General features: G+C 30.1%; 4 protein-coding genes across 5 annotated transcripts; 3 read left to right on the top strand and 1 right to left on the bottom strand.

Annotated features, from left to right (window-relative positions):
* The first annotated feature begins 1482 nt into the window (after positions 1–1482).
* LOC124937839 (protein IQ-DOMAIN 31-like) lies at positions 1483–6873 on the top strand. 2 transcript variants are annotated; one of them, XM_047478169.1, is made up of 8 exons: positions 1483–1628; positions 1797–1835; positions 2412–2523; positions 3168–3464; positions 4140–4310; positions 4590–4670; positions 5203–6394; positions 6462–6873. In XM_047478169.1, the coding sequence occupies exons 3-8, from the start codon at positions 2449–2451 to the stop codon at positions 6494–6496; spliced, it is 1851 nt and encodes a 616-aa protein (XP_047334125.1). In that variant the 5' UTR covers positions 1483–1628; positions 1797–1835; positions 2412–2448; the 3' UTR covers positions 6497–6873. The 2 variants fall into 2 exon arrangements, with proteins under 2 accessions (XP_047334125.1, XP_047334124.1); XM_047478168.1 differs by having other exon boundaries at positions 2406–2523.
* Positions 6874–7194: 321 nt separating this feature from the next.
* On the top strand, positions 7195–8694 carry LOC124939812 (galactose mutarotase-like). The gene is made up of 4 exons (XM_047480259.1): positions 7195–7427; positions 7496–7545; positions 7621–7744; positions 7822–8694. Exons 1-4 carry the CDS (start codon positions 7253–7255, stop codon positions 8550–8552), a joined length of 1080 nt encoding a protein of 359 aa, XP_047336215.1. The 5' UTR covers positions 7195–7252; the 3' UTR covers positions 8553–8694.
* A 1720-nt stretch (positions 8695–10414) lies between these two features.
* Positions 10415–12740, top strand: LOC124938819 (3-dehydroquinate synthase homolog). The gene is made up of 10 exons (XM_047479335.1): positions 10415–10506; positions 10588–10820; positions 10907–11073; positions 11219–11317; positions 11405–11473; positions 11562–11702; positions 11788–11877; positions 12060–12227; positions 12302–12377; positions 12471–12740. The coding sequence occupies exons 1-10, from the start codon at positions 10448–10450 to the stop codon at positions 12602–12604; spliced, it is 1236 nt and encodes a 411-aa protein (XP_047335291.1). The 5' UTR covers positions 10415–10447; the 3' UTR covers positions 12605–12740.
* Positions 12741–14119: 1379 nt separating this feature from the next.
* LOC124940101 (transcription factor PRE1-like) lies at positions 14120–16521 on the bottom strand. The gene is made up of 2 exons (XM_047480585.1): positions 16251–16521; positions 14120–14528 (listed from the first exon to the last, which is right to left on the bottom strand). Exons 1-2 carry the CDS (start codon positions 16437–16439, stop codon positions 14376–14378), a joined length of 342 nt encoding a protein of 113 aa, XP_047336541.1. The 5' UTR covers positions 16440–16521; the 3' UTR covers positions 14120–14375.
* Between the last annotated feature and the right edge of the window lie 3179 nt (positions 16522–19700).

Here is a 19700-nt window from a genome sequence, read left to right as displayed (position 1 = left end):
TATGAAAAAATTGTATTATTGTAAGTCGTTGTCGTATCTCGTATGTATCATAAGATACGGAATCGACTACTCACTTACGTTTACATTGTCAATCGTGACTTGTATCTAAAGTCTTTGTGGAATATGACTATGATTCATTAGGTGATACCTGGATCTTTGAGTTGTTTAATGTGAAATTTTGATTTATGCGGCTTATATGACAAAAATACTTATTTTCTGGTGGACTATTTAATTGAGGAAAAATCACATTGTAATTGTCTAAATCGTATCATTTATAATATTCATATTATAACGTTCTATAATATTTATTTCAAATCGTTATTGAGAATAATCTGTTGGGCAATTTTCATGTATAGTGACTTTTAATTTTATTTTTATTTTTTCATATATCATGTTTGTAGTTATACTTGAACAATTATTATGTTTTTATTAAATGGACTATTTATATAATATATATATATATATATTATAAGATTCTCATAATATTATCACTATCTTATTATTAAGATATTTCTTTATGTAGTTTAATATCTATAAAATAAGATTAATAATATGTTTCCTTATATAGCCTAGTTTATTACTAGCTATAAAGTAAACAAAGACTTATATAAACAAATTATTAAATACAACATGGAGTAAATAAAAAATATTTGCTTTTGAAAAGGCCCAACTCAACTAATTTACTCGTGACATGATGGAGAAAAGCAAGATAAAAAATGGACCCGTTTCGTTTTTACGTCACTAGCTACTACTAATACGGTAATTTGTAAATTTTAAATTACCATCATTACATAATTAAAAAAAGTGCATTCAATGTTTTTCAGTTAGATCTTAGATCACAATTCTCCATTATGACTCCAAACATTTATTTCTTTTTTCCTATACTAAAAATTTGAATTTTTAAAAGTTAAAAATAAAAAAAGTAGTTGGAAGAATTTAATGTATTTTTCTTACTAACCTTTTTGTATAGTCATAGTTGATAACTACATCCCAACCTATGTATGATTTTTAAAACTAATTTTACAAAGACTATCTACTATAGTCTTCTTATTTTTACCTCAAGTTAGTCCGTTTCTATTAGAAATAGAAGATATATAAGTGTAATTTTTTTATTTAAAATTATTTTTATACAAAATATAATAATTAAGAATTTTCCTCGGCCATATTTATAACCCACAAAGTTAGCAAAGTAATAAAACAATCAGTTTAAGAGACCAAAATGTCACGGGTTCAATTCAATCTGTGTTTAATCGGGAATTCTGACGGTTAAAATTTTATGCTAATTCTCTTTTAATTAAAAAATAATACTTAAGAATTTTATATTGAGTTAGTTGGAAGTGTTTGCCACGCTGTAAAATTTTGAATTATGATGAATATTTAATGAGGATTGGGTTTTTTTTCAAAAAGAGAAAAAAGAAAAATCAGAGAGCACTATAATTATTATTATTTATTATTTTTATTTTTTTTTGAAGTTGATCCAACTTTTCTTAAAGCGACTGTAGACCTATCGAGACTGTGCTTACACGTAGAGAGAGAGTGAGAGAGAGAAGAGTGAAGAGAACGGGGAAAGGGAGGAGCGAGAGAGACGAGCAATGGAGTGCTTCACTGCTGAACGTTTGTTCTTCAAGGTATTCCACTCGAGTTTGCTTTCATCTTAATCAATCTTTCACCTAAAACGTCTGACATTTTGCCGTTTCGATCTTTCTCTCCATTCTACTTCAAATCTGGTCATTTCCTTACTCATTTTCCACTTTCTCTGCTTGATTTGTTGTTATTTCTCGACTTTGATGTTTCAGGAATGATAGATTGTTGTTCTCAGATCACATACTCTTCAGGTACGTTATAGATCTAGGCTACATTGACCTAAATTCTACTTACAACGGAGGATCGTTCTCGTTTCTACGATCTACATCTTTTATGCTTGAAATGACTTTCAGATCTTCCTCATCGATTTGTTTAGTATAATAGCAAGTTTTAAATGGCATCATTCAGTTAACTAATCTGTTTGTGTTGAAGTATTATTGCATGCTTCGGATTATCTATTTATTAGCTCTGATCTTTTGTTTGTCAGTGCAGATTTTCATTTTGATATCAATCTGTAATGTTTTCTTTAGTTTCTTAACGCTCTCACTGAGATCTTTACCTAAGTGCAGCGTTGCTATGTTTTTTGCAATAGACATAGCTCAGTTAATTTAGGAGATGTCTTAATTGTATTCTGCAAGTATGATCTGTTTCTTTATCAGGTTTCATGTGATTAAACATGTAAATTATCCAATAATCCAATAATCCAATAATCCTATGCCTAGCTGTGTCAATTAATCTTCATTTATGTCTTACTACTACTTGACAGCATTAATGATGCATTATTTTAAATTATTTACCCTTGGATTTTTTCTTTGCTGAAGATATAGGGCTTGGTTGAAGTGTTTCTGCATAACAAACTAAACAATGGGGAAATCTCCTGGAAAATGGATCAAGAGTGTTCTTTTTGGAAAGAAGTCAGCCAAATCCAGTTATCCTAAGGTGAGAATTTTTACTCTAGTTGTTGATAGGTATCTCTATCTCTGAATCATTTGAGCTAGCATTCTCTGTCCATTTCTTGTGATTTAACAGGCATGAAAGCATAGTACACAATTCATTCTTGCTTTGACACATTTATTGTGCAATGGTTCAGAGTATTTTCTTTGAAGTCATATATGTTCTCTTAAATAGTAGAATGTACGAGGATTTATGCAATAAGAAACTTGACAATGCAACATTTAGATATTCATAAAACTCAAATCACAACCCTTGGCTTGACCCAAACCTGAAATATTAGGGTTATGTTCTTCATTCTGTAGCTTCTAGTAGCTTGAGACTAGTAAAATAAGGCAATGACATTAGAAGTCCCTTGCATAACATTTACATCCGTATCAAAAAGATTCCAGCAAATGTTTCTATAGAAGAGTTGACTGCAGTTAACCATTTGCAGATGTTAGAGATATTTACTAAAGATCACATTATTGATTTGATGCTATTTTTTTCTTTCTGGAATACTGTTGAATGCCTTTATTGCTCATCTATCAAACATTTGAAATTTGCATGTTTTAAGCTTCCTTTGCCTGAATTAGTATCATAAAAGTGTGTAAGCATGCAATGTCTGATTGATAATCATCTGTTTTCTGAAGAATGCTGCAAGTGAAAAAAGGACATCTTTTGTATCAAATGCTGCAACGGTAGAATCAACCTTGGAATATCCTGGGATCTCAGATGCAACACATGAGGCCAGGAACCAAAAAAATGGAAGTACAGAGTTGGAAAATGGTTCTAGTACCAATTTAGCTCGCGATGCAGTTGATATATTGCCTGGAGACCAAGGAACAATTATTGAAGCAGTAGGAGTTCTTAGTCCTTCTGAACAAACTGACATTGTGAAGCTAGAGCAAGCTGCCACGAGGGCCCAGGCAGTTTTTCGTGGCTACTTGGTAAGTCCAGTGTTATAGTTATCTTACGCCCTTTGTACTGATTTCTTTTTGCTTGTTGTCAGATGAGCACATCAAACTTATTATTGTCACAAGTATTCTAGATTTTGATACAGGAGTCATATTTTACATATTGCCCCATTTGCTCAAAAATTATAGCCATAAAACAACTTCCATACCAGGGAAATTAATTTGGCTCCTAAACATTCTAGGTCTTGATGGTTATATATATATATATATATATATAACCATCAAGACCTAGAATGTTTAGGAGCCAAATTAATTTCCCTGGTATGGAAGTTGTTTTATGGCTATAATTTTTGAGCAAATGGGAATATATGAATATATATATATATATTTTCTTCCCCTTCCTGTTTTTTTCTCTATTTACAAATGCTCCATACATTCCATTTTAAGTGAACCATTAGTATTTGAAGCAAGTTTAAAGAGGGGTGAACTAAAAAGTTTTGGACAATAATGTCAGTGAGAAAAAAGGATCATGGCATGGGTCTACTTGTTCTAATTGTGTGGCAATTGAGAGAGTGTATAGTCTATAGAGTATGTATTGTTTTAATGATGTTGACTGGTATTGAGGTTGATAAAAAGAGAAATAACATGGGATGCTCTTTTTGAGAGTAATGGTTCACATAACATGTTTTTGATCACTTTTACCATCAGGCACGTAGAGCATTTCGGGCTCTTAAGGGAATCATAAGGCTTCAAGCACTTATAAGGGGACACCTGGTCAGGAGGCAGGCAGTTGCCACTTTACGTTGTATCCAAGCTATTGTGAAGTTTCAGGTCCTTATCCGCGATCATCAAGTCGAAATTTTGGATACATTGCCTGAGGTTGGTAATTTTTGATGTTAGATGATCATTTTAAATTTGATTTATATTATGGCACTTTGGAGATAACTTAGTTATTAAAGAGAAAAAAATGCAAGGGCCACTTCTCCAGTACTGTAATGGATTTCTCCCTGCAAAGCACTCCATTCACTTCCCTTCATAATTTTCCTTCTGAGATACCTTTATCTGTGCCATTTTCTGAAGTTTATCTGTAGATTTGCTTTTTCTTATACCCGTGGGCTTGAATTGTAACTTTAATGTTCTGTTTCCTTGATTGGCCAGGAACCTAAAGGCTTGGACTTATCTGGAATAGATTCAATTTACATCTCGGAGAAGTTCTCAAGGAATGGTTATTTTATCAAGGTATTCATTTCTTCATGATTTCTATTTTTGATATCGAGACTATTTTGAAACTTCTTCGTATCTTGTCACAATGATGATTCCATTGAAAAACCATCAAAGTGAAAATTGAAAGTGATATTTTTATTTTCTTTTGGTATAAGATTTTTTTGGATCATGATCTTAATGATTTTTTGGAACATAATATAGACTAGTGTGATTTTTGTTGCTTTATGGTGTCCAAATATAGTGTAATTTTGCTTCTTTTTGTATGGAGATCTTGTTTCTGGATTATGATCAGATTATTTTTTAGTTCCAGAACCAGATTATTTTATAGATCTTGGTGATATTTGACAAACGTAACAATGTGTATTTTTCAGAGCATATGATCAACATAACAAATGTTGATAATTAAACAATCTTTGTCCTTGTTGCTATTTTATTTTCCATTATTCTCTGTTGGAGCATATGTGAAGAAGCTATTCATATGAAGATTGATCCTTTATCATCAGCTAAATCAAACATTACATAAAATTTTCTACTTTTATTGTTTCAGCTTATTCAATCTGGTCCCATTATGCCCCTGGTCCTTCAGTACGAAGAGGCAGAACCAAATTCAGTTTGGAGTTGGTTGCAGCGCTGGTCAGTGTGCCGCTTCTGGGAACCACCAAAAGGATTAAAGAAGGGTGTTGAATTAAAGCATCAAAAGAAGCAACGCAGCACACCGACTATCGAAAGAGAATCTTGGAGATCAAAAAGAACAAACAAAGCATCTTTATCAAACGGTGACAGCACCATATCGCAATCCTCAACCGACCATGAGAAGTCTAAGCGCCACCAGAAGAAAACTTTGGTGGTCAGTCAATCGGAATCCACTCAAGAACACCCTCAAAGTGAACTGGAGAGGGTCAAGCGTAATCTTAGAAAGGTTTCCCTGTCAGCTGAAGAAGCTCTTGAAAAGTCAGAATCTGCAAACGAGAAGCCACAACGTAGGAAAATGTCAAGCTCTCCTGCACCACTCGATGCTTCTCAGAACGGAACTGAAAATACCCCCGCCGCTGAGAAGAAGAATGAGATAACTTCACCGGCGCCTGAACAAACTCCGGTTGAACCAGCACCTCCTACATTGGAGCCACTGGAAGATGTTGAATCCCAATTGGAAGGTGTGGAATCATTGGAGAAGCAGCAAATAGATGGAGGAGAAGTGGTTCCTTCAAAGTCACTAGACGTGGTAGAACTGCCAACAGAGCCACTGACCCAAGAACCAGATGAGTTGATTGACGACGAGCCTACAATGGAACAACCTCTTTCGGAAACTGATAACAATGTGGCCGACGGTAGTCCGATCCCGAACGAAGAGCTACCGTTAAAAGAAGATCAGAACAAGGAGAATCAGAAAACAAGGAGAAGGAGATCTCTGCCAGGGAAACAAGAACCATCTCCGACGTCTCTTGAGAATGTGTCGCAGAACATCCCCACTACCTTGCCAAGCTACATGGCAGCAACTGAATCCGCAAAAGCAAAGCTCAGAGCTCAAGGATTGGCTAAGGCGGCTGCTGCAGCCAACCAACAAGATGCGGCTGTTGCGGCGGTTGAGAATAACGGTTTTGTCAGGCGACATTCTCTTCCATCATCTTCCACAAATGGGAAAATAAGTTCATTGTCACCTCGGGTTCAGAGGCCAACAACCTTATCTAATGGAAAAGCAAGCACTCGAACTGACAGATCCCTCATGTCCTCCCGAGATGGTAATAACTTACCCTTTCGATGTTTATTTATTTATATTTGGGTATGATTTATTATTTTGTGTTGCAGATAAGCAAGTCCAGCAGCCTGGGTGGAGGAGGTGATTTTGAGGAAGAAGAAGAAGAGTTATAATAGAGAAGAGTATCTGAATGAATGCCTAATTGAGGTGTAATACATAAAAAATGAGACTTTGAGGGGAATCATGAAATAGCAGTCAGTTGTTGTTATTGTTTGTTGTTGTTGTCGTCGTCTTTTGATCGACGGGGATATATTTGGTTATTATGTTTCATTTGCATGCTAGGAGGAGGGTTGTGTTTGTTGTCTGTTTCTTTGTTTCCTTACAGTGGGGAATGTATAGTCGAACTTATACTTCTTGTGTGTGGTCTGGTTTGCCTTTGAAACCTCTCATTCATGCATATGCATGTGTGCTTTGATTGCTTTGTTTCTTCTTCTTCTTATGATTATGATTATTATTGTCTAATTGGCTTTTAGATAAGAGTACAATACTTTAAACATATTCCTGATCAATTATTATCTTCCTTATTATATGTTTTTGTCTGTCTTTACGCAACCCTTAATAAAAAAAATACAAGATGAGATCATATGATTCTTATCAGTCTTGATCAGTTGAAAATAGTTTTATAATCTTAAAATAATAATATATATATATTTGGAAGTTAATGTCCTTGATCTTAAACAAGTCAAGTTAAGCGGCTGACCATTGATTGGTATTAAACAAATTCCTATTTTTCCTGTTTTCTTGTCCGTATACCGCTGACCCAGCTCAGCTATTTAGGCAATTTTAGCATATTGAGAAGGATCGGGAGAGAGAAAGTGGATTTTTGTTTAGTGGGTGGAAAATGTGGAAAGTTGATCGAACGTTGTTTTTGTTGATTTGTTGTGTCGTGGTGGTGTTTAGTGCGGATTGTTCAGTCTCAGACGTGGGGATCTATGAACTAAAAGTAGGGAGTTTTTCAGTGAAACTTACTAATTGGGGAGCTGGAATCGTCTCCGTTGTTCTACCAGATAAGGATGGTACGATGTTAATTAAACTCTTTTTTTTTTACTTTCGTCCTAAGTAAAAATTTACTTGCACTTTCCAGGAAAATTGGATGATATTGTTCTTGGGTATGATTCACTCGATGACTATAAGGTCAGATTTCTCTTTATATTGCCATGTTTGTTCCCGTACGATTCTTGACTATTAGGTTTTCAATGGTTATTGCAGAATGACAAAACATACTTTGGTGCCATTGTTGGACGAGTTGCTAACAGAATTGGCGGAGCCAAATTCACTCTCAACGGTACTCTCTACAAGCTTGCTGCAAACGACGGCAAAAACACTCTTCACGGTATGAATTTTTCAACTTCGAATCAAACCCGTGATCTTTTAGTATCTTATGTTGATTTTTGTATGAATGAAAAACAGGGGGAGTAAAAGGCTTTAGTGACGTCTTATGGAAGGTAAGCAAACACCAAAAAACCGGTTCATCTCCTCATATAACCTTCTTCTATCAAAGCTACGACGGAGAAGAAGGATTTCCCGGCGGTCTAATCGTGACAGTCACATACACAATAACCGGTCATAACTTATTAGTTAAAATGGTAGCCAAAGCTACAAACAAACCAACTCCGGTCAATCTAGCTCAACACACATACTGGAATCTCGCCGGCCATAACTCCGGCAACATCTTAAACAATCAAGTTCAAATCTTTGGTTCTAAAATAACAGAGGTGGATAAAGATTTAATCCCAACTGGGAAAATCCTTCCGGTTAAAAACACCCCTTATGATCTTCTCAAACCAACTGTTATTTCGTCAAAGATTAAAGAACTTGGGAAGGGATATGATATTAATTACTGTATTGATAATTTTGATTCGAGTAGGAAGATGAAGACGGCTGCTTTTGTACATGATAAGAAATCAGGTAGAAGGATGGAAGTCGTGACGGATCAACCGGGAGTTCAGTTTTATACTGGGAATTATATTAAGGATGTGAAAGGGAAAGGTGGTTTTGTTTATCAAGAACATGCTGGTTTGTGTTTGGAGACACAAAATTATCCAGATGCTGTTAATCATCCGAATTTTCCATCGGAGATTGTTGTTCCTGGAAAACAGTATAAGCATCTTATGCTTTTCAAGTTCTCTATTCAAGCTTAACATAAGAATGGTTATGTGTCTTGGTTTTATTTTTCTTTAATTGGTGTTGAAATAACCTATGTTGTTGTTGTAATTCTCTCGATCTTGAATTGTAACATACATGAAGCTTCATCAAAGAAGGTTGTCTTTGGATTTTATGATCTGGGTTTGTGTTTGCTAAGCTAATCTAATCTTGTCAAAGATGGTGTAGGCTGGTTTATGAATGAATTACCTTTATATATGTTACAAATTTACAACAAGATTGATTCATTCATTTCTTATTATTATGAAAATGTCATAAAATGAATAGTAATAATGTGTGCAAAGATCTTGTAAGAGGACAATGAGATTCCTAATTGAATCTATAGTTTTCTATATGGAATTGTTCATGTTGTATTGAGAGAAAATTGGAAAAAAATGCAAACAGTTTCTTATTTGCATGATAAAATATGCAAGTTGAGAATAAAAGTTAAATAATTGATTAACCCATTAATGAAAAATAATGAATACAAAATTGGAAATTTACTTCAAATGGATAAATTTGGCAAAAGAAACCAAAAATAGATAATTAAATTAGTATTTTGGCATTATTATCATCACAATTATTTTAAAAAGTTGTAAGAAAAAAGAAAAGAAAAAAGAAAGTGGGGGTGATATTGTGTTTGCTATTAGATGTGATTGAAATAAATGATTTTTTAAATAAATTTTTAGATTGATTTTTTTTTTTTTTATAGTAATTAACTATTAGTATATTTAAATCAAGCCTAAAAAAATGTAGGCATGCTTATAAGGTGTTTTATTATTTAATTTGATATATTAAGAATTTATTTAATATAAATATATTTGATAACGCTTATTATAAAAGTAAAAAAAACTAAATACGTTATTCTAAAAAAAAATAATATCACCCAACAAAACAAACTTTATCCTTCTGAATTTAATTATTGCTATATATAAAATTTTATTAGTTTTCTTTTTATTCTCCTCGCATCTATAACAAACTTTCTTCTTTATTTCTTTGTTTATCATATTTCGGGATTAATTTTAAATATTATTTAAAAAAATAAAATTATTATCATATTTAAACTAATTATAAAATAAAAAGGAGAGAATTATATCTTATATATAGTCACTCTCTCATTTATATATATTAAATTACAAAATTAATAATTTAATATATATCAAATTAATATAATTCATATTATTAACTAATATAATTAATAAAAGTATAATAGTATTGATATATTTTTTCATATTAGTTTTATCAGTTTGATTAATTTAGTTTTTATCTTAGATTTTAATTTTCAGTTTTATCAAATATTTTTTTACTAAAATTATATTCACTTATAAGAATATTAGTAATATATTATTCTTAATTTTATATATAATTAAATAAAAAATTAATTTTAAAAATAAATAAAAAATTATCTCTAACTCAAATGTGAAAAGTCTATTCAATTCCAACTTAGACCAGATAAATGGAAGCAAAAACAATGAATGTGGGTAAAAATAATAATTAATAATTTATTTTTAAATTTATAAACAATATAAAATCTTAAAATTCAAATAATTTACACTCTTAATAGTAAAATGTAAATTCAAAATTATATTTAAAGTTATAAATGAAAATAATATATAGATAATTAAGATAGATTATAGATGACTAGTTTGGAGAGAGAATTAAGATGTGTCAAATGAGATGGGCCGACTAATTTTAGAAAGAGATGGGCCGACTAAATTTAGAATGAGATGGGCCGACTAAATTTAGAATGAGATGGGCCGACTAAATTTAGAATGAGATGGGCCGACTAAATTTAGAATAAGATGGGCCGACAATATTTTAATTTTATATAAGTATTAGATTCAAAATATCTGAATTTTATTTTGGCTGGATATCAAATTCATTCAATATTGAGATGCAAAATGCCTCTGCTGTTTCCTGCTTATCCTACTACCTCCGAGATCTTCAAAATTGGTATATCCTCTACCTGAATTTCATTCTCTATTGATTGTGATGATCAGATTATGATTTTCCTGATTATGATTAAGTTCGAAGTTGTAGATTCTCAAAGATTGGTTCAAAATACACGAACAATCGAGCCCAGTTGCAGTTCTATCGCCGTTTGCCTGCCTTTTCTATATCATCTTCTTCTTCAATATCAATGTCCAAGAAGAAGCTAGTGTGGATATGGACGGAGAACAAGCAAGTCATGACCGCCGCTGTCGAAAGAGGATGGAACACGTTTCTCTTCCCTTCGCATCGTCGCCAACTTGCCGACGATTGGTCTGGTAAGATTGCTCACCTTCCAACTTTGATACTCTTCTCTGCAATCTGCATGCTTGTTATTGCTTCTCAGGAGTCATTATTTTGTCAGCAATGGCGTTTATATCCCCTCTTTTAATCGAGGACAGACAGGTTTACGATGGCGACCGCAAATTAATCTCCACATTTTCCGAGATTTCTTCTCCCGCACAATTAGAACAACTGAAACCGGAAAATGAGCCTGCTGATAATATTATTGTAAACTTATCAGATTGGCAGGTATTTCTCCAATTCTTGTTTATTTATCTGTCCTGCCAATTGTAAACCTAATTATCCTTGATTGACTGTTCTAAGTGGATATAGCAATTTATACTAGTCATGTTCGAAGGGAGAAAACCAACATTTGTTTTTTCGTTTTCTTGAGGTGATACCTGCAGAAACTATTGTTGCAGCTTTTCAAACAAGTCATAAAACTGTGTTAGCCATCTCAAAGACCTCAAATGAAGCACAGACTTTCCTTGAGGTGATATGAATACTTCGCAATATTTGATGAATTGCATGAATCTGTTGATATAAGACTGAAAATTCATTGGTATTTGGTGTTTTGCAGGCCTTAGAATTGGGTTTAGGTGGAGTTGTTTTAAAAGTTGAGGATGTAGAATCAGTTCTTGAGTTGAAGGTGAAATGGATTTCCAAAATTGGTTTAATCTTGGTTAAGCTTAAGCCAAAATAATGCGATATCTCTTATTTGTGGTTAATATCACCAGGATTATTTTGACAGAAGAAGTGAACAAGATAATATACTGGAATTGACCACAGCTGTTGTTACTCGTGTAGAAATGGTTGGAATGGGAGATCGTGTTTGTGTCGATCTTTGCAATCTCATGATACCCGGTGAAGGGATTTTGGTTTGTTTATGTTCATTTTCTTCTAAATTGAATGCATATCTCATTGAGAAGGCTGAAAGAAATTTTGATTATGAAACCTTGCTAGGTTGGTTCATTTGCTAGAGGCTTGTTCCTCGTCCATTCTGAATGCTTAGAGTCCAATTACATCTCCAGCAGACCATTCCGGGTTAATGCAGTGAGTCTTTTTCGAGTTGTTTCTATTTAACTGTTTACTGCTCAATAAACGATCTAAAAGCTATTTGTAGAAAATTAATTCCAGTTTTCCATCTTCTTCTCGAATTTAAACACTGATATTCTCGTTATGGTGATTGGTATAAACCCTTAATCTGAATGACATGTATTTGTAAAAATGTACAGGGTCCTGTACATGCCTATGTGGCAGTTCCTGGAGGAAGAACATCTTACCTTTCAGAGTTAAAAACTGGTAAAGAGGTAATTGTTGTTGACCAAGATGGTAGACAACGAATTGGAATTGTTGGGCGCGTGAAGATTGAGACAAGACCACTTATAATTGTCGAGGCTAAGGTTTAAAAAAACTTTCGAAACAATTAAAGAATTGGTTATATATAAATCTTTGAAACATATTGTTGTTACTGCAGATAAAATCGAATGATCAAATTCTCTGTAGTATTCTTCTACAGAATGCGGAAACAGTGTCCCTTGTCACTCCTAAAGGTCTGGTCTGGTCTGGTTTAGGGTTCATTAAGTCGCGACTCTCTTAATGTAGTTTTTTCTTACCTTAAATTTGTTTATGAACATGTACAAAAGGGGGGAACGGTTATAAGACTGCATCGTCAATAGCTATTACTTCTCTTAAAGTTGGTGATGAAGTACTACTGAGAACTCAAGGCGACGCTCGTCATACTGGAATCGAAATACAAGAATTTGTTGTTGAGAAATGATTTGCTCTTTGGCCACTAGAAAATGGTAAATTTACTTGTGAGATCATGAATTAGTTACTCAATGTCAATAAATACAGATTTTAACAATTTCATATTTGAATTAATCAGATATATATAATTCCAATGTTTTGTTTCATAATTGAATTTAATTAATTTGTTACCTGCAGTGCTCTTAATTTGCTTTTTCAGTTTAATTTTTTCCCATGAAACCTATTTTTTATAAATAAAATATAAAGTACAACATTATAAAATAGAAGTCAACAGAAGAATGAAACATAAGGTTGAATAAGTTTTATTATTATTTATTTTAATTTTATGAAAATTATCACTATTCCACTACTATGATACATTGTAATGAAAATTGGCCGAATTGTTATATTTGTCTCAAACTTGATTATATAAAACAAAATTTTAGCCATTTTCAAAATTTCAAATTGACAAAACGTCTGTGCATCTTATTTTGAACGTACCATTTTCATTTATTTAATTAATTTGTCGCGTTTTTAAATTAAATGATATTTAGAAACATTTTTAGTGTATTTTTTACAATTAAATATATTTATCAAAATTTAAAAATTATAGTTTGTCAAAGTTAATTTGGATGATTAAAAAATATGTAATTTGACAGAATTTAAATAAAAATATATTTTTGTATTTAATTTGACTTTAAAACGATATAATTTAGTATACGGTTATTAATTTGAACGTATTTGTGTTTTATATTGAGTGTTTTTTTAGATATACATATTTAAATTGTTGAATAAGGTTTAATTGTCTTGCACAAAAAAATTGTGTAACGTGTGAGAATAATTGAAAAAAATGATTTTATTTTTACAAATGTAATAAATTAATTAAAAAAATTATTAGATTAAAATAAGAAGACAGCATTTAGTATTTTGAGAGAAAATTTTAAAGGTATAAAATTATATATATATATATATATATATATATATAAAGATAAAAAAAATGATGTGACACAATTAAAAATGAAAGATAAAAGACATAAAAATGATGATGTGACACATTTAGAAGTGATTCAATAAAAAAACAAAATAAAAAATAATTAATTTTCATTAAATAAAGAAAAGGAAGAATGAATGAATGATTAATGCCTTAATTTGTGTAGAGTAGAAATTGTTGACAATAATAATAATTAATAATGATATATATTCTCAAATTTGTCAAGTCCACTGATTAAAGTGCATGAATATCAGTTGAAATTTTGTTTCCATACATCATACGGCATGCAGGGGATGATAGACCCTCAATTGACGCCTAAAATTAATGCTCACTTCACATATGACCTTTTATTTATTCATTTTTATTTTTTTATAACTTTTCTGACTTTATCCTACACAAAATTGCGATTAATTTCACGACTTGAATATATTTTTACAAAAAAGAAATAGAAATAGAAATTATATTTGAAAATAGAAGAAGATGAAATAAAAAGCCTTGTTTCATATATATATATATATTATAAATAAGGTGCATGGAAACTAATAAGCTCCATCAAGGCCAACAATAACATGACAAGTAAAAGTAAAAAGTAAATATTAATAATGTATGCATGCCTATATAGTACACAATAATTACTACACATGATACATGCATATACCCAAATTACCTATAGTATATATATATTTCTACTCCTTGTTTGGCCAAGTTAATGCATATATGCCAAACCCTAGATAGCTAGCTTAGGTACTTAAACGATCTCATTAAAGATTCGATAAATCTATAATAATAATAATAATTAATTAATAAATATTCATTCGATCAAACTCCTGATAATGGCTGCCTCAGTGCTGTCGGCGTCGATTGTCGACAAAAGCTGAGAAAGCCTATCGCTCAAATCGTCTACTTCTCTGTGCAAGTTCTTGATGTAATTGCATGTTTCTTGTAGCACCTTTGAAGCAGATGCCTAAATAGTTCATAATATTTGTTATAATATAATAAACTAAATAGTGTAAAAATGAAATGAATTATAAATAGAGAGGCAAGTAATGAAATGATATAAGTTTGACCAATAATTTTGTTTGTTTTATTTAGAGTGTCTAGCTAGAATGTATAGGGAGTAGCTAGGGTTTGGCTCTATTACGTACACCCTTGGAAGAACATGGTTACGTACTATTTATTGTACTTTTTTTTCCTTTCTTTGTTAAGCACCATGGGTCTTATCTATATCTGCTCATTCATTATTAACTTATTTTCTCAGTTAATTTCTATTTTTAATATATATTAATAAATCAAATATCTCTAGCTAGTCTTGCCTATATTGTTTACTCGGGGCACTAGATTTCAATAGATTCTTAACTTTTATAGGATTAAGGAACCCCTCTAAACAAAAGTAGTGTAATTAAATGGGTAGGAAGAAAAGAAAGGAATGAATCATAAATAATAATAGCGATCAGAAAGAAACTTTGTTTTTATTCCCGATTTATATGATTATGATTGATGAAAATATTTAATTACATGATTGTGATTTTTTCGGTTGTTGTTATATCTTTGATGACGACAATCGATGACTTTTAATAACTAATACTTAGAGATTTTGTTTATTATTATGTGTTGATAATTTGTTCTTTATTGTGCTACGCAACAATAGATACGGTAAACATTGCTTGATATTAATGATTAATATAAATATCTAATTTACTTCATGTTAATTTTATTTATAAATCAACATATTTTGTTGAAAAGGATTTACAAATGAACATAATAATATTTAGCTAGCTAGGTAGATTTAGAATTGAAACTTAATTTGAAACTCAATTAATTAGTTGTTTTAAGAGTGACCTATATAGTATGGTTTTTTTTTTTTTATTAAATTCAATCATATTGAAAAATTATTTGATTAATCACTTCACTTTATTTATTAATCAAAATATTTAAATTATTTTTTGTTTAAAAAAATATTATTTTATAAATATATATTAATATTTTTAAATCTCTTTCACACAAATATATAAAATACTCAAAATCAACCGTCAATATTTTTTAAATAATTCAAAGTTTATTTTAAAAACCATCCACCTAAAATAACCAGTTTAAGTTATAATAGTTTAACATGTACTTAAACACCCTCCATCAATTCAATTCATTCAAATAATTCTAAATAACTTATTTTTTAAAATAATTTATATCAAACAAAATAATTTAAAAATAAAGTCATCAAAATAAAACAATGTTGAGTCTCATTACTTATGTTATACATCAATAAAGTAAAAAATCATTAATTTAAGTCTTAAACTTAATTTTGAGTAAGACCCTGTTAAGTTTAATATTGGACCGTGTTAATTAATTTCCTAATATTTGAAAAAAAGAGAGAAGAAAACTAATGATAAAATTGCAAAAAATCTAAAAATATATATTTTTATTTAATTATTTAACTAGAGTGTACATAATATGATGGGGTCAAGCAACATAAAATATATATATAATAAATATTTTTTCTAACGGATCAAAGGACCCTAGTCTAGCTAGCTAGGTAGCTGCTAGCTTTAACTATAAGAGAAAGTACAAAACATTTAACTGTTAGCTATTAAGAGATTCATCCATATATATACATATATATTATAAAATTAATTTAATATATAACATTTATAAAATTAGTTAATTTAATATAACATATATATATATATACCTTTGCATGATTAGTGCGGCGATTAGTGCGAGTGTTAGACGTTGGGATCTCAGGGAGAAGTTGCTGCAATTTGGAAATTAGGTTTATCATTTCATCGTCGGTTATCCTGCTGCTTGATGAGCTGCCGCTGCTTCCTCCGCCGCCGCCGCCGCTTGATGACGACTGTCTTGAAACCCTCCTGCCGGACATGACGTATGCTAGCTTAATTGATTTATATATAGAGAAGTTGATCTAGAGAAAAATTGATAGATAGAGAAAGATCTAGAGAGGGTGATGGGTGTATTATATATATATATGAGAAACTTCTAGCGGCTTTAATTATATATGAATTAGAGAAATTGATTAAAGGCTTACCAAATAAGATTTCATTGTCTTTTTCACACTAAAAAATAAATTAAAGTATTTGGTTGTTTTGTTTTTTCCTTTCATTTCTCAATTAGTAATTTATCTATATCGTTTGTTGTTTATACCTTCGGATTGTGTTGGTGATTTTTTCTCGAATTCGTGCATGTCTCATTCTTAGCAGCAAAAGAGATAAAATAATCGAATCTTAAGTTATTTTTAATATTTTCAATAAAAAGTTACTCGATTTGATTTTTCATAAGAAAAACCCCATTATAAATATTCTCCCATGATTAATTTGTATGTGTTTCTCATTATTTCGGTCATATATGTACGTAGATGGTCCATTTTCATTTGTCAGGATCTTTTCCAGTTACCAACCATCGACTAAGAATAATTCTTCCGCCACCGTTTTATTGATTTATTCGATTTACTCTATTACAACCGTCATCGTTCAAAAACTCAAATGAGTTCGTATTTGGAGAAATTCTCGTCAAATCATTTAATCGTTGGATCATTTCTAATGAAAGTTTTATATTTTTAAATTATTTATGTTCACAATTTAATATATAGATCATCCACTATTGATTTTGATTTTGTGAATGCTATCTTGTATTATTTTTTAATTAATTTTTTATATGTAATTTTTTTTAAATTGAATGAGAATTTATTTATTTTTTAAATAAAAATTAATTAAAAACTTATGTAATTTGATACATATCTTTCTTCATAAAGTTAGGATTTTTTTTTTGTTTATTTTTAACTAGAGTCATATATTTAAAGTGTAAGGATTCAAGTTTTAGTAACATTTAAATAAATGGGATGGTAAATTTTTTAAGGAATTAGTAGGATTAGGTTGTAGGACCCGAAAGGAAGAGATAAATTAGGGGACATTGATAAGATAGTGATGTAGGCCGTGGAGACGACAATAATAATAATAATAATATATATATATATATATATATATATATATATATATATGTGAAGAAGGTCAATTTTACCTACCAACTTGTAAAAATGTCTTAAATTTATTTATTAAGTATTAAAATTTTATTTATATATATGCTAACTTGTCAAAAAGTGTCAATTTTGTTTAAAATAACGAAAATATTAAACACTGTCAATTTTTTTGCCACATGTAATATCCATTTTTTTTAAAAAAATTGACATTACTTTAATTATTTTCCATTTAAACAAAATATTAAATCTTTCTTTATCCATTTTTTCTCTCTCTTTATTCCATAATTATCCATTTTCTTCTAACTTTTCTCTTTCAATCTCTGTCTCTATCTCCATTTCTAATATGTATAGGGATTGTATAGACAGATCACTTCCTAAAATGAAACTAATTAATGAACCTGATGCCTTATGCCTTATCCTTGTAGGAGTTCATTCGACCTCTATCTCTCTACACATCATATTATCTTATCTCATTTTATCCCCACCTTTAATTCAAATAGAAGGAGAGATGAACACAATCTCTTTATATTATAAACTAAAAATAAATTATATTAAATTGAGTCTCTATAACTAACCAACAGATTAACTTCAAAACAACCCAAAAAAATTATAAAATTAATAATTGAACTACACCATGTTCAACTAAAATGACATTATATGATTCAAAATTAATATATTATATTAAATTGACAGTAGATTTTTGTCACACATAATTCATTTTGAATCATGTAATGTCATTTTAGTTGAACTTTTTAATTCTTAACTTTATAGTTTTTTTTTTATAGTTATAAAGACTCAATTTAATATAATCTATTTTTGATTTATAATAAAGAGATTGTGTTTATATCTCCATTTGAATTAAAAATAGGGATAGAGGTTGAATGAACTGCTTACAAGGATAATGCCTCAATATCATTTTAGGAAGGAACTTGTCTACAAAATCCCTATGCATATTAGAGTATTAGGGAGTTGATGAAGAGAGAAAAGTTAAGAAGAAGAAAAATGGATAGTTGTGGAACAAAGAGAGAGAAAAAATGGATAAGGACAATTTTTAATGTTTTGTTTGAATGAAAAAATAATTAAAATAAAGACAATATAAAAATAAATAGAAAATATGTGGATATTACATGTGGCAAAATTTTTGACGGTTTTTAACATTTCCGTTATTTCAAATAAATTTGACATTTTTTTACAAGTTAATAAGTATAAATATTATTTTGATACTTAATAAGTAAAATTGACACTCTCTTACAACTTAGTGGGTAAAATTGACATTCTTCATATATATATATATATATATTAATTACTCAATTAATTCATATTATCTTCTAAATTGATTCCAATGTGATAACGGTCGGAACATGTTTGGATTAGAGATGTAAGGGACATGTTTGGATTAGGGATGTAAATGAGCCGAGCTACTCGGTCGGTCAAAACTCGATTCAAGTTCAGTCAAAATCGAATTTGAGTCGAGCTCGAACCAATTAGTTTAAGATTCGATTCGAATTTGAGCTTAAGTAAGACTCGCTTGATGGCTCGTCGAGCTTTTTCGAGCCTAATCATATAAATTTTATTTATTATATTTTACTTTTTAATAAAAATTTGAAACATACTCATAAGACAATTTATGACTTATTGCTTATAGGTCTTCCCAAAATATACTTATAAATTAAAAAATATATGTTATACAATACTTATAAGGAAATAAATAGATTTGATATTAATTTAATAATAAAAATATAATTTTTTTAAATAAAATCAAAATATAATTATATTATAATATTATTTAATATATACAATCTTAATGTATTATATTTTATAAAATATAAAATTATTTTATTTCACTATAAAGTGTTTTATTTTTTAAAATAAACATAATAGAGTAATATGTTTTCTAGTTCATCTCAAATACAATACATGATTTGAAAGTATTCCTCTCAAAATTACTTGAACATGAATAACTCCCTTAGGTATTTTACGTGTATTTTTACGCGAACCAATACGTTCATTCTTACATGAACCAAGTCCTGGTTGAGGAAGAGTTACTGGGCGTATAACAAAAAAAACATATGCGGAGGGTTGTACAATCCGATGAATGGACTCTCGACTTCCATTATGTTTTTTTAATATAATAAATTAATATATAAA

The sequence above is a fragment of the Impatiens glandulifera genome, chromosome 5 (assembly GCF_907164915.1).
Source record: "Impatiens glandulifera chromosome 5, dImpGla2.1, whole genome shotgun sequence".
Lineage (NCBI taxonomy): Eukaryota > Viridiplantae > Streptophyta > Magnoliopsida > Ericales > Balsaminaceae > Impatiens > Impatiens glandulifera.
The sequence above is the reverse complement of the archived record's forward strand: the minus strand, read 5'-3'. Positions and strand labels throughout refer to the sequence as shown.